The sequence below is a fragment of the Muntiacus reevesi genome, chromosome 10, assembly GCF_963930625.1.
Source record: "Muntiacus reevesi chromosome 10, mMunRee1.1, whole genome shotgun sequence".
In the NCBI taxonomy this organism is placed as follows: domain Eukaryota; kingdom Metazoa; phylum Chordata; class Mammalia; order Artiodactyla; family Cervidae; genus Muntiacus; species Muntiacus reevesi.
The window spans coordinates 31175065-31187486 of record NC_089258.1 but is presented as its reverse complement, the minus strand read 5'-3'; the positions used below and the strand labels follow the sequence as shown (position 1 = coordinate 31187486).

Sequence of the window (12422 nt, the reverse complement as noted above, 5' to 3'; positions counted from 1 at the left end):
GAGAAAGCAGGTGTCATGACTAAGCTCTGAGAGATCTGGGAAGCGTAAGACCATGCTTTGACGTGATTCTGAATTAATGTGGTTCCGTGCATCCCTTTTACACCAGAGCGGCCTCACTTTCCTGGAATATTGGTTCCCTATTTCCTGAAATAGGGAGCACCCCAGAGTTGAGATGTAGTTTCCTCAATAATGACAAGGGGACACTTATGAGGCATCTAGCAACTTTGACTGGAAAGAACAGGTTCAGTTCAGTTCAGTCGCTCAGTCATGTCTGACTCTTTGAGACCCTATGGATGGACTGCAGCACGCCAGGCCTCGCTGTCCATCACCAACTCCTGGAGTCTACCCAAACTCATGTCCATTAAGTCAGTGAAGCCATCCAACCATCTCATCCTCTGTCGTCCCCTTCTCCTCCTGCCCTCAATCTTTCCCAGCACCAGGGTCTTTTCAAATCAGTCAGCTCTTCGCATCAGGTGGCCAAAGTACTGGAGTTTCAGCTTCAACATCAGTCCTTCCAATGAACACTCAGGACTGATCTCCTTTAGGATGGACTGGTTGGATCTCCTTGCAGTCCAAGGGACTCTCAAGAGTCTTCTCCAACACCACAGTTCAAAAGCATAAATTCTTTGGTGCTCGGCTTTCTTTATAGTTCAACTCTCACATCTATACATGACTACTGGAAAAACCATAGTCTCAACTAGATGGACCTTTGTTGGCAAAGTAATGTTTCTGCTTTTTATATGCTGTCTAGATTGGCCATAACTTCCCTTCCAAGGAGTAAGTGTCTTTTAATTTGATGGCTACAGTCACCATCTGCAGTGATTTTGGAGCCCCCCGAAAATAAATTCTGCCACTGTTTCCATGTTTTCCCATCTATTTGCCATGAAGTGATGGGACCGCATGCCATGATCTTAGTTTTCTGAATGTTGAGCTTTAAGCCAGCTTTTCGCTCTTCTCTTTCACTTGCATCAAGGGGCTCTTTAGTTCTTTTTTACTTTCTGCCATAAGGGTGGTTTCATCTGCATATCTGAGGGTACTGACATTTCTCCCAGAAATCTTGATTCCAGCTTGTGCTTCATCCAGTCCAGTGTTTCTCATGATGTACTCTGCATATAAGTTAAATAAGCATGGTGACGATATACATCCTTGACTTCTTCTTCTATTTGGAACCAGTCTGCTGTTCCATGTCCAGTTCTAACTGTTGCTTCCTGACCTGCATACAGATTTCTCAAGAGGCAGGTCAGGTGGTCTGGTATGCCCATCTCTTTCAGAATTTTCCACAGTTTATTGTGATCCACACAGTTAAAGGATTTGGCATAGTCAATACAGCAGAAATAGATGTTTTTCTGAAACTCTCTTGCTTTTTCAATGATCCAGTGGATGTTGGCAATTTGATCTCTGGTTCCTCTGCCTTTTCTAAAACCAGCTTGAACATCTGGAATTTCATGGTTCATGTATTGTTGAAGCCTGGCTTGGAGAATTTTGAGTATTACTTTACTAGCTTGTGAGATGAATGCAATTGTGTGGTAGTTTGAACATGCTTTGACATTGCCTTTCTTTGGGATTGGAATGAAAACTGACCTTTTCCAGTCCTGTGGCCACTGCTGAGTTTTCCAAATTTGCTGGCATATTGAGTGCAGCACTTTCACAGCATCATCTTTCAGGATTTGAAATAGCTCAACTGGAATTCCATCACCTCCACTAGCTTTGTTTGTAGTGATGTTTCCTAAGGTCCACTTGACTTCACATTCCAGGATGTCTGACTCTAGGTGAGTGATCACCCCATCGTGATTATCTGGGTCATGAAGATCTTTTTTTGTACAGTTCTTCTGTGTATTCTTGCCACCTCTTCTTAATATCTTCTGCTTCTGTTAGGTCCATACCATTTCTGTCCTTTATTGAGCCCATCTTTGCATGAAATGTTCCCTTGGTATCTCTAATTTTCTTGAAGAGATCTCGAGTCTTTCCCATTCTATTGTTTTCCTCTATTTCTTTGCACTGATGGTTGAGAAAGGCTTTCTTATCTCTCCTCAATATTCTTTGGAATTCTGCATTCAAATGGGTGTATCTTTCCTTTTCTCCATTGCATTTCACTTCTTTTCTTTTCACAGCTATTTGTAAAGCCTCCTCAGACAACCATTTTGCTTTTTTGCATTTCTTTTACTTGTGGATGGTCTTGATCCCTGCCTCCTGTACATTGTCATGAACCTCTGTCTGTAGTTCATCAGGCGCTCTGTCTATCAGATCTAGTCCCTTAAATCTATTTCTCACTTCCACTGTATAATTGTAAGGGATTTAATTTAGGTCATACCTGAATGGTCTAGTGGTTTCCCCTACTTTCTTCAATTTAAGTCTGAATTTGACAATAAGGAGTTCTTGATCTGACTCATAGTGTCTTGTTTTTGCTGACTATAGAGCTTCTCCATCTTTAGCTGCAAATAATATAATCAACCTGATTTCGGGGTTGACCATCTGGTGATGTCCATGTGAACAGGTTAAGGAGAGAAATAAAAATGACAGGTGTCTCATGGGGTTCAGATGTCTTATTCCATTGCACTCATGAGATACCCTTTTTAAATGTGCATGAGGAAATTTTAGGAAAAGTAGAGGTGCTTCAAGTCTCATAGTAAGTGTGATGCAACAGGAAAAACAGATCAGGGGATGAACGAAAGGGTCTTGTGGCTTTTTATGAATTAGCTATGTAAGGGAGTGTTATTCAAAAATGGTACCTCATACTTTCCAAACCCATTGACTAAAGTCAAATTATTGCTGGTTTCATTCTACATGAAATTACAGAAAGGTGAAGATAGGGGAATTCAGGTACACATTTTATAGGTTCCTTTCTCTGGACCAAAATCCTAGAAGAGAGGTATATTGATAAATTACACAAAGATAAAGCAGGAGTTTTTCCTGCTTCTTATTTGGGACTCCAGAAGCAGAGAATCTTATAAGGGCCCTTTAACCTGACATGAGATCGGCCACATTAGTGCGAAAATAGTAGTTTGATACAGTTGGGTAGACAGCAGGACTGAGTCAGTGGTCTAAATCTTCTTTGGATTTTTTATAACATGAAAGTGATTCAGAAGTTGCTACAGGCCCCAAGAGGGATAAGGAAGGAGCTGACTTGGGGTTTAGCATGTATGGCATTGCAGAGAGAGCCAAGGTGACGAGGGGAAAAGGTTGCATAATAGACTCTAGAGAGGGAATTGATGAAGGATTGGATTGAGATGTAGAGGACTGTACTGCTACAGGAAGAGCCTCAATGGGGCTGAGCCAGACAGGGAGTTCCTCTGGGTTCCAACCAGGCCAAGAGATGAGATCACTAGTTCTCCAGCTGTAGACTTTACCAAAGACCAGGGTGGTCCAGAGGACACCACTGCATAAATCCAAGACTCCTTCTCTCTTTCCATGTAAGGAAAAGATAGAAGGAGGAAGGAGGGGAAGAGACGTGGCAGGGAATTGATCTTTGAATGCCTGAATAATGACCAGAAATGAAACTTTCTTCATATTAGCAACATTTATTTTCTTCTCCAACCAGTGGATGTGTAGGTTAAGTTAGGTTAGATCAGTTTATTTTCTTGGATTTGAGTATTCATATGTAATTATTTCTCCCTCTCTCTGCACATACATATGTTATCAACATATAGATATAGTTATATAAATATATATTTACTGAACACTGGCTCCTGATCAACTATCAAATAAAACATAAGCTAGACTAGAATCATTCCAAGTAATTTAAAGGCATCAAAAATGTAATCATTTTGTTATCTCTTGAACCTTCTCATGTTCTTTTGTTTTATCTGTTATTGTTTGTCCTAGACATTTTCCTTAAAATCTCAGACACATCTAAACTCCTTGTACCACATTCAGACACTTTCAAACCTTATCTTTTCTCTCCTGGCCTGCCGTCTATGTAATAGTTTTCATGCATCTCTTCTCTTCTCTCTTCACCAATTGTTGCTGTTGTTGTCCAGAATTTCATAACTTTTCCAGACTCCTGGAATAACCTAACTGCATGCCATGCCCCCTCATCTTTTTGACACCTGACATCTGTTGATTTGATAAAGAATATATCTGACCATATTCACTTGTCTCCTCTAAAAAAATTAAATGACTTCCCATTGATTAAAGAGTACAGTCAGCCTACTTAGCCTCTTCATAATCCAGCTAGATCTCATGTTTCAAACCTTTCTTCCTCTCCTCTACCTCATCACAGTCTCCATCATGACTTGCTGTTTTCTGAACTCACTTCGACCTTGTCATCTCTAACTCTAATGGTACCTGTTTTCGAAGGATTCCCTTAAACTCTCTTTTTTCCTGCTGTTGTACTTTGTGCTTCTGCATAGAACATAGTCTGTGTCATGATGTCTGTGACTAATGGGCTTCCTTTTTAGATTGAGAGTCCCTGGAAGACTTGGACTCCATTGTTGATGATCCCATTCATGAATTAAGTTTGCATCCTTTACCTAATGCAATGGACTGAACCTAGTGTATTTAATAAATGCATGTAAGAGTGCTTCATGAACAACAAATGGTATGTGAAGAGTAATCAGTTTATTATTATTTGTTAAATTGAGTTGAATTTACTTTTAAGAGTCTCACCCTTCTCTGGGAGTATGACTTCCCATCAGTGGAAATTCTTGAATAATTGATGTGATATCTCAAGATACAGATATATTCTTGGAGGAGAAGGCAGAAAGAATCTGGTTTTGAAATCTCTTTCCTTCGTGGGCATGCCTCAGAGGGCCAGCCTTGTCCAATGCTCCCTATGTATTTCTCTGTGTCCTTATTCACCTCATGCTAAAAATCACAAGCATTACTAGGAATTTCCTCATCAAGGAAGATCAAAGAAGTGACACTGTAATAAGAAATATCAGTCTCTGGGGAACTGGCTCTGGATACAGGTTCTACCAGTGCTCACCTTACATGTGAGGCCAAGCATCTCTCTGCTGACCCTTGGACGGTAGGCATGCTATGAATATTATCATGCCTGGCATTTCCTGATACAGGGATTATTTCCATCTCTAGGAATTCCACAGATGTTCTCAGAAGCCTTTGGGACATTTAAGTTTTAAAAATAAACCTTTATAACTCAACACAAATATCCTAGAAATCCATGTGTCAGCCCTTTTCCTTGAAAATATCTGTGGATCCTGCTGTCACTTGCATGAAACAAGAAGGGGAAAGGCCATGAGGTAGATAATATATTTATAAGTAAAAATGCCCTAAAATATAGCCAATTAGAAATTGGCACAAGCATGTTAAATGTCTGCCAACTTATTCTTTGAGAGCCTTGGAAAACTTGATTAACCCCCAGAAAGAAAGAGGAGGAAGAGAAAAAAGAGGAGGGAAAGGAAAGAAAAAGGGAGGGAGGGAAGAAGGAAGGAAGGAGGGGAGGAAAGAAGTAGGGAGGAAGGGAGAGAGGGAAGAATAAAAAAAAGAAAGGGAAGAAAAGAACATGAAAGAGAAAGATATTGAAAGAAATGAACTCCTAGAAGCTGTTTCATATCACTTAGGCAGGCATTTAAGAATTTAATTTTTGAAGCAATGAATTTCCCAAAATCAATTATTTTGGTCAACCTTTGGAGGAAGAAATATCCCAAGTGGGCCTGGAGTAAGAGATTTAAAAGAAAAAAAGATGTTCCCTAGTGAAGGATGCTGTGGAATACTACCGACCCTCTCTTCTCCTCAGTCAGTCAGTCAGTTCAGTCGCTCAGTCGTGTCCAACTCTTTGCGACCCTGTGGACTGCAGCATTCTAGGCTTCCCTGTCCATCACCAACTCCCAGAGCTTGCTCAAACTCATGTCCATCGAGTCAGAGATGCCATCAAACCATCTCATTCTCTACCATCCCCTTTTCCTCTCCTGAAGCAGTGCAATTGTGAACAGCCATCCTACCTGCTATGCTGATGGTGGCTGCAGCCTTTGCAGTGCTGAATTTCTCTCCATGCTTATTAGTAGCTATGCATGTGTAGAGTCCTGGCTTGGTGATAAACAGCTGCAGTCTTGAGTCAATTACTCTGTCTTTCACACTTTCTTGAATAGACCCAGAAGAAACCTGGTGGAGTCGGAGGAGGGGGCGGGGGAAGAAGATAGAATTAGGTCAAGAATTTCTAATATGCTGTGTAAAGTAGACTGGAAAGAAAAAGGATTAGGATTAGGATCAAAAGGCATGTGGTAGATTGCAAGAATTGCCAACAACTTTTGTCTCCCAACGCCCATGACCTCACATTGTGACTTTGTTGCTCTTCCTTTCGGAGGTGGCTTCTTTCTTCATGCTTTGAGTCTTGATTGGCTTGTGACATGTTTTCAAAAGATACAGACACTTGCAATGTTCTTGCACACTGTGGCTTGCTTTCTTATTTCACTTAGAACCTGTGACCTCCTGTGAACAAGCCAGAGTGGGCCTGATAGAGGCTGAGGCACTTATGGCCCAGTTATACTCACTGATCCAGCTGGCAGCCAATAATAACCCCCAGATATGAATAAGGCCATTCTACACCCACTAGCTCCTAGTCAACCTGCCAGTCACAGGAGCTAGATCAGCAAGATCAGGCAATCCTCGCCCAAATCAGCAAAACCACCCCGTCAGCCACAGACTTGTGAGCATTAATAAATGGCTCTTGTTTTAAGTGATCAGGCTTTGGGACGTCTGTGATGTGACAGTAGATAACTAACGCAAGCTAGAAAAGATACCCTGTGTGTATCCTCCAAGATACATCATCTCTATGTCTTAAAGTTAGAGACAGTCAATTATGAGAGGTAATAGAGTTTTGGAGTTATTTTCATAATTCTTTTCCAGGTCCCCCCCGCCCCCCCGCAAATGCACAACAAATAGTGTGTGGTTAACAAGAAAAAATACAGTTGTGAAGTCAGTCCTGTTTCTGCATTATGACCTATATCAGAAAATCAAATATCCTGGAAGAGCCATGCTACCAATGCCATATTAGTGCATAATTGACAGATTAATATACTTAAATGCTCTTTAGTCATCAGCATGCCAACTCTAAGAAAGACAGCTCCCAGTACATTCTTTTGGGTTGCAGAGTTCCAATTTACACGCTAGTTTGTCTGACCCCCAAAGTCTGTGCTTTTATTTTATTTTATTTTTTATTTTTTTTTTGTGCTTTTAATCTTTATGTTTTACTGCCTTGCCTAGTCCTAGAACTGCATAGTCATTAGAAAAGAAGAGCAGTAACAACAAAACCTCAAATCAACCATAAACAAAATAAACATCTGACTTAAATGTCATTGTTAAGGTGGTGACATTTCTTAAATTGGTGATTCTTTCTTCACTGCTTTCTTAAGCACTCTGCCATTTTTTCAATTTTTTTTTTTTCATTATCACTGGTTATCTGAGGGCGAAATTGCTAGTTTGAGAGAATTGTGAATGGACTGACAATCAAGGAATCAGCTAATGGTTTACCTTGAGCAGGAGTAGGAGTGGGTACCTTGGTGGCCTTGAAAAAGATCTTTCTGTCTAGTAGTAGAGAAGGAAACTAGGAGTAAGAAACTTCGAGCCAAGATATTTTACTGTTTCTCATTTAGATCTGCAAGGGGGAGGGAAGCCCTGAGGTGAGACCAACTTTCCATGCTTCTGCTGCCAGGTAGCTGGGTGGCCCCAGAAGCAAGCACTTTCTGTCGCAGTTAGGCAGTGAAAGTTTGTCCAATTAGCTCCTGTCTTTTTATTCTTTATCTGCACTATGAGTCTCCATTCTTTTAGAAACACTGGTTTATGTGAGCATCAATTTACCTTATCTGGGGAAACTTCCCAGGCCAGATCAAGTATTGTGGCATTTTCCCCAGATAAGCAGCCTGGACTCTATGAGAAACTGACAAGGCAGAGAGGAAAATATATTTGAGAGACACACATGCAGTTGGGAATTCCGAATGCATCATTATGATATTTATCAGAGGTGCAAGTTCCTATGGATTTGAATGTCCAAGTTAGATGGAAAGGACTGAACAATTTGAAATACAATTTGAAAAGATTATTAGTTTCAGGTGTATAGGAAAGTGATTCCGTTATACATATTCATAGATCCATTTTTTCCAGATTCTTTCCCATAAAGGTTATTACAGAATATTGAGTAGAGTTCACTGTGCTCTATAGTAGATCTTTGTTGGTGAAATACAATTTTGGACTCTCCCCAGATTTTAATACAAAGCAACAATGAGAAGAAAGCTAAAGACCTCAAATCTCTGTCAGTTAGTATGCTTTATGTTCTGAGGATATTTTGTCTTTAAATATAATCCCTTCCTAGTTTATATATGTGAAATCTGTAGAACAGTTACCTTCCTCCTTTGCAAGTTTGCTTCTTCTTTCAAGAAGTGGGTCTGTGCTGTGGATGCCTAGGAGACAACTCAGAAATGAGTGATTCCCTCAATGCTGACTAAACTTGCACTATTTTCATGTTCACACCTAAGAAAGTCACTCCTCAAGGTCGCTGAAAACATTCTTGGGAGGAAAGCGAAATGAGTTCTAAGCCGCCTGACCTCCGTCCTCCTGGACATCATCCAGGTGCTGACATAGTCCAGCGGGTAGACCGTCCAGTTCCAAGGCTCATTGCCTGATGATGATGTGGTTCCTAAGTGCTTTTTCTCCTGTTTCCAGAGGCCTGGCTTGATTCAGTTTGTGACTCATGCACAGCAGGCCTTGTTAGTCATCATTTGAATTTGTTTTTCTTTCTTCATGGAGCAATCTGACCAACAGTTTAGTATTTTTCATGACCTAAAATTCAGAACACCCCTCTGCCCTGCGTTTTGATCATTTTGCCTTTCAGATTTAAAGGCTCAAAAGGATGAGTTCAGATTATGCCTGGGAGCTTTAAGCAAGGTATGCTGAGGCAACAGTAAGGACTTCATTGAGGTGACTTTATCTGGTATTACAGTAAATATGTTTTTTCTCCAAGTCACCCAGGTATACTGACCTGAAAGCATTGGATGAACAGTTCTCTCTTCTGTGTGTGGGGGTGAGACTGTGACGTAAGATGAGGCCATCGAACAGGCAGTCTATTAAATAGGCATATTAGTTCACACCTGATAAAATGTATGTAAAAGTCTTCTGAAGGAGACAGCATATGTGGAAAACTTTTTGCATATCATTAATAATGCTGTTTGGAGATAATTTACCCCCAGTTATGGATAATCCTATAACTTCATCATAATTTGACCTCTGAATGGTATTCTGGCTTCTATGACCTTGTCATGCAGCAAGCAGTCCCAGTTGGCTAGAACTATCTCAGGGAACTTTAGGATATGGCCTAATATGGTCCATGTCTAGGGAGTTGTAAAAATGTCTGTTTATGCATCATAGAAAAAGGAACAGGCTGGCTGAGAAAATTTCCCATTCTGTTTCTGATCAACATAGCCATGAATATTGACCTCTTTCAATCTGGCTGCTGAGACAGTCCACATAATATATTCCACTTGATATATGTAATTATCTTGGGTTTACACAGTCAGTAAGAGAAGATGATTCCATAGCTCATGTCCTTTAAACCAGAAAACTGCCTCTTAAAAATATGTATAAAATAAAAGTGAGCTTCCCTTTAAGGAAATTCAAAAACCACAATCTTCAACACAGATTTGGCTGTTCATTTTGAAAACTCTTCTAATAAATTAAAATGATTGAACTTTTAACATGTTTTAGGAGTTATAAATATATCTTTTGGACAAAGCAAGAGAGATGTGCAAATTTTTTATTTGAATGCCAAAATAATAGAGTTGGATTTAACTTTAAGTAAATCTGGTTATCAAAATATAAGGATATTTTCTTTTAGAAAAGTAATCTCTGCTGTCGCCATAAGTAGTAATAACTAACAATACCAAAGTATTATTTCCAATGTTGTAAAACAAAAGGGATATCACTGCTCACTCTGAGTTCATCTAAGACTACAAATTTTCATGAAAGATGAGTGATATCTCCATAGGAAGAAAGCAAAAAAAATTTTTATCACTTTGGGGCAGTTTCCTTGCCTTTCTCTTATTCTTTGGCTGTAAGCATTCAGGGTTTAAGTTTACTGGCATGTTCATGTATGAGGATGAAGGAGCATTCACATCTTTTAAAGTACTTATTATACTTTAATACTTTAGTGTGTTAGTGAAGTTAGTTCACTGCCTTATAGTTAGTTAAAGGACACAGTTCAAATCCTGTCTTATTCTGTGCCAAATTGCTCCCGGCTCTGCATTTGTCTTAATCCTGCCCACCCGAAATGATCCCAGGTCTGTGGACTCTTCCCTGTTCTCAATAGACTTCTCTGGCTGGCTACTTGTCTGACATTAAGTGCCTAAGATTGCCTCCATTTCCTGTGATTTGCATCAGCACAGGGCAGTCATCTCAATTTCTAGTTGGACTTGGATAGTAGCACCAAGAACAAAACTTGGCTGTTAAGAGCAAACCCTCTCTGACCATGAGAACTGCAGATGTCCTTTTGCTTTCTTTCTGGAGGAAAGTCACTGTTCGTTTATTTTATTCCTGTTTTAGAATCTCCAGCAAAGAATCTATTTTGCTTTCTGTTTTTTTGTGAATCACATCTTGAAAGATGAAGTTGGAGTCTCAGTAAGACCAAAACTAACTCAAACCATCTGGCTTTTAAAAATTACTCCTCAACTCCAACAGAGAATAATCATATATCTTCCAGTTCTAAACCCCTACCAGCCTTTTAAAGAGTGAGACAAATTAGTAAAGTCATATTGTCAGTTCCCCAGTTTTTTTAGGGCATCTCTTTATACTACTTTGAAAGGCTTAAGACAGCTCCTACAGCTTCATGGAAAAGCCACAAAATGTACTGTCAAATAAGATTTGAGTTGTAAATGATACCTGAAGTTTAATTAGAGAACTAAAGAAGAACAAGATTACAAGTTACTTTAACAAGTTTAAGCCAATCAAAGATTAGTAGTAGCCCTTGGTCCCTAGCAGAAACAAACAAAAATTCTCTGGAGAAAAGAACCTTTATCTAGACCTCAAATTAACCTCTGGCATTTTTTTTTTTTCTCAAAACAATGAACAGCAGGTAGTCAAAGATAACTAGGCACACAAGGAAAAAAAAACACAATGAAAGAAAGTCAGCAGTAAAACAGACAGCAGAAACAGACCTACAGAGGCATTCCATTTCATCCAAATGAAGTCAAATGTATCCGTGACCTATGTAAGCCTGTAGGATCGACAATCCCTATACACACCCCCTACCTCTTTCCTCTAGCCACACTGACCTACTTGCTGTTCCTCTGACATTCCAGGTGTACGCTTATCTCAGAGACTTTGCCTGGTTGTAATCCCCCTGTTATCTACATAGCCTCCTCCTTCAGCTCTTTGCTTAAATATCTTCATCTTCATAAAGCTTCTCTGACCACTTTATTGAAAACAGAATCTTCCTCCTGAGGTTGTACTTTCTCACTTTCCCGCTTTTTCTCCATGGCATTAGACACTATTCACACAGAGTATAGATTCTGCTGTCTGCTTATTTTATTGTTTGTTTTTTTCCAATGTTAGTGTAAGAAACTTGAGGATAGGAAACTTTACTTGTTCTGTTTGCGCCTGTATGTACAATGTCTAGAATAATGCCTGATGCCCAGGAGGTGCTCAATATTTGTAGAATGAATAAACGAATGCTTTTATGTAAACTGCTTAGAACAGGGCCTAGTCATAGCAATCACATACTATATACTAGCTACTATTACCAGTATTAGAAATGAAAATAAAATGTTGCACTAACAGACACATATTCTAATTCTGGATTGTGTTTCATCAAAGTAGGCTCTAGCAGTGAACTAATCCTTCAGCTGATGATTTTTGTGTGGCAAGGAATTATTACCACTTCTCTTTTACACAAAAGTGTAAAGAATAAATTTGGTTTTCGACTATTCCCTATGATATAAGGAAAGAAGTAAACCTATGGAGTTCAGTTTCTAGACAGTGACTTCTAGAATGAAAATATTGGAAGATTTTGAAAAATGGAGACGCAGGTGAGACCAATGACAGAGATCATGGTAACTCTACAAATATGTTCTCAGCCCTCAAATTCAATACCAGTGGGTCTTCCCCAGACAAGTCCCCATACAGATGGAACTCACAGCAATTCCGTTTTCAATCCAGGTGATGGTGGGGACAGGGATGCCTGTGGCTGTACAGCGCAGGGTCACAAAGGAGCCAAAGGTGACATTGTGGGATTCAGGAGCCCGCAGGATTCTGGCAAAAACTGTTAGGAAAAGAGACGTGGTGAGCGACTCTCCCACTGTGAATGGTCAAGCTGGAGTAGTCTTGAAGAAATGCAAATCAGATCATGGTCTCCTGTGAAGGGTCCTCCACGTGCCTTCTATCTTAAGGATAATACCAGATGCTGTGCCCTGGCTTCTCAGCCATTTATGCTGTGACCCTATGCTTCACACCACTCCAGGATACACCAAGCTTGCTCCCAA

General features: G+C 39.9%; 1 protein-coding gene across 3 annotated transcripts in view; it reads right to left on the bottom strand.

The window, feature by feature from the left end:
- The window catches only part of MUSK (muscle associated receptor tyrosine kinase), a 91333-nt gene that overhangs the window by 26167 nt on the left and 52744 nt on the right, over positions 1-12422 (bottom strand). For all 3 annotated transcript variants that reach the window (XM_065947145.1, XM_065947144.1, XM_065947147.1), the window contains 2 exons: positions 12078-12202; positions 5901-6060 (listed from right to left, as the gene is read on the bottom strand). In XM_065947145.1, coding sequence (XP_065803217.1) covers positions 5901-6060; positions 12078-12202 — 285 coding nt within the window. The remainder of the gene's footprint in view (positions 1-5900; positions 6061-12077; positions 12203-12422) is intronic.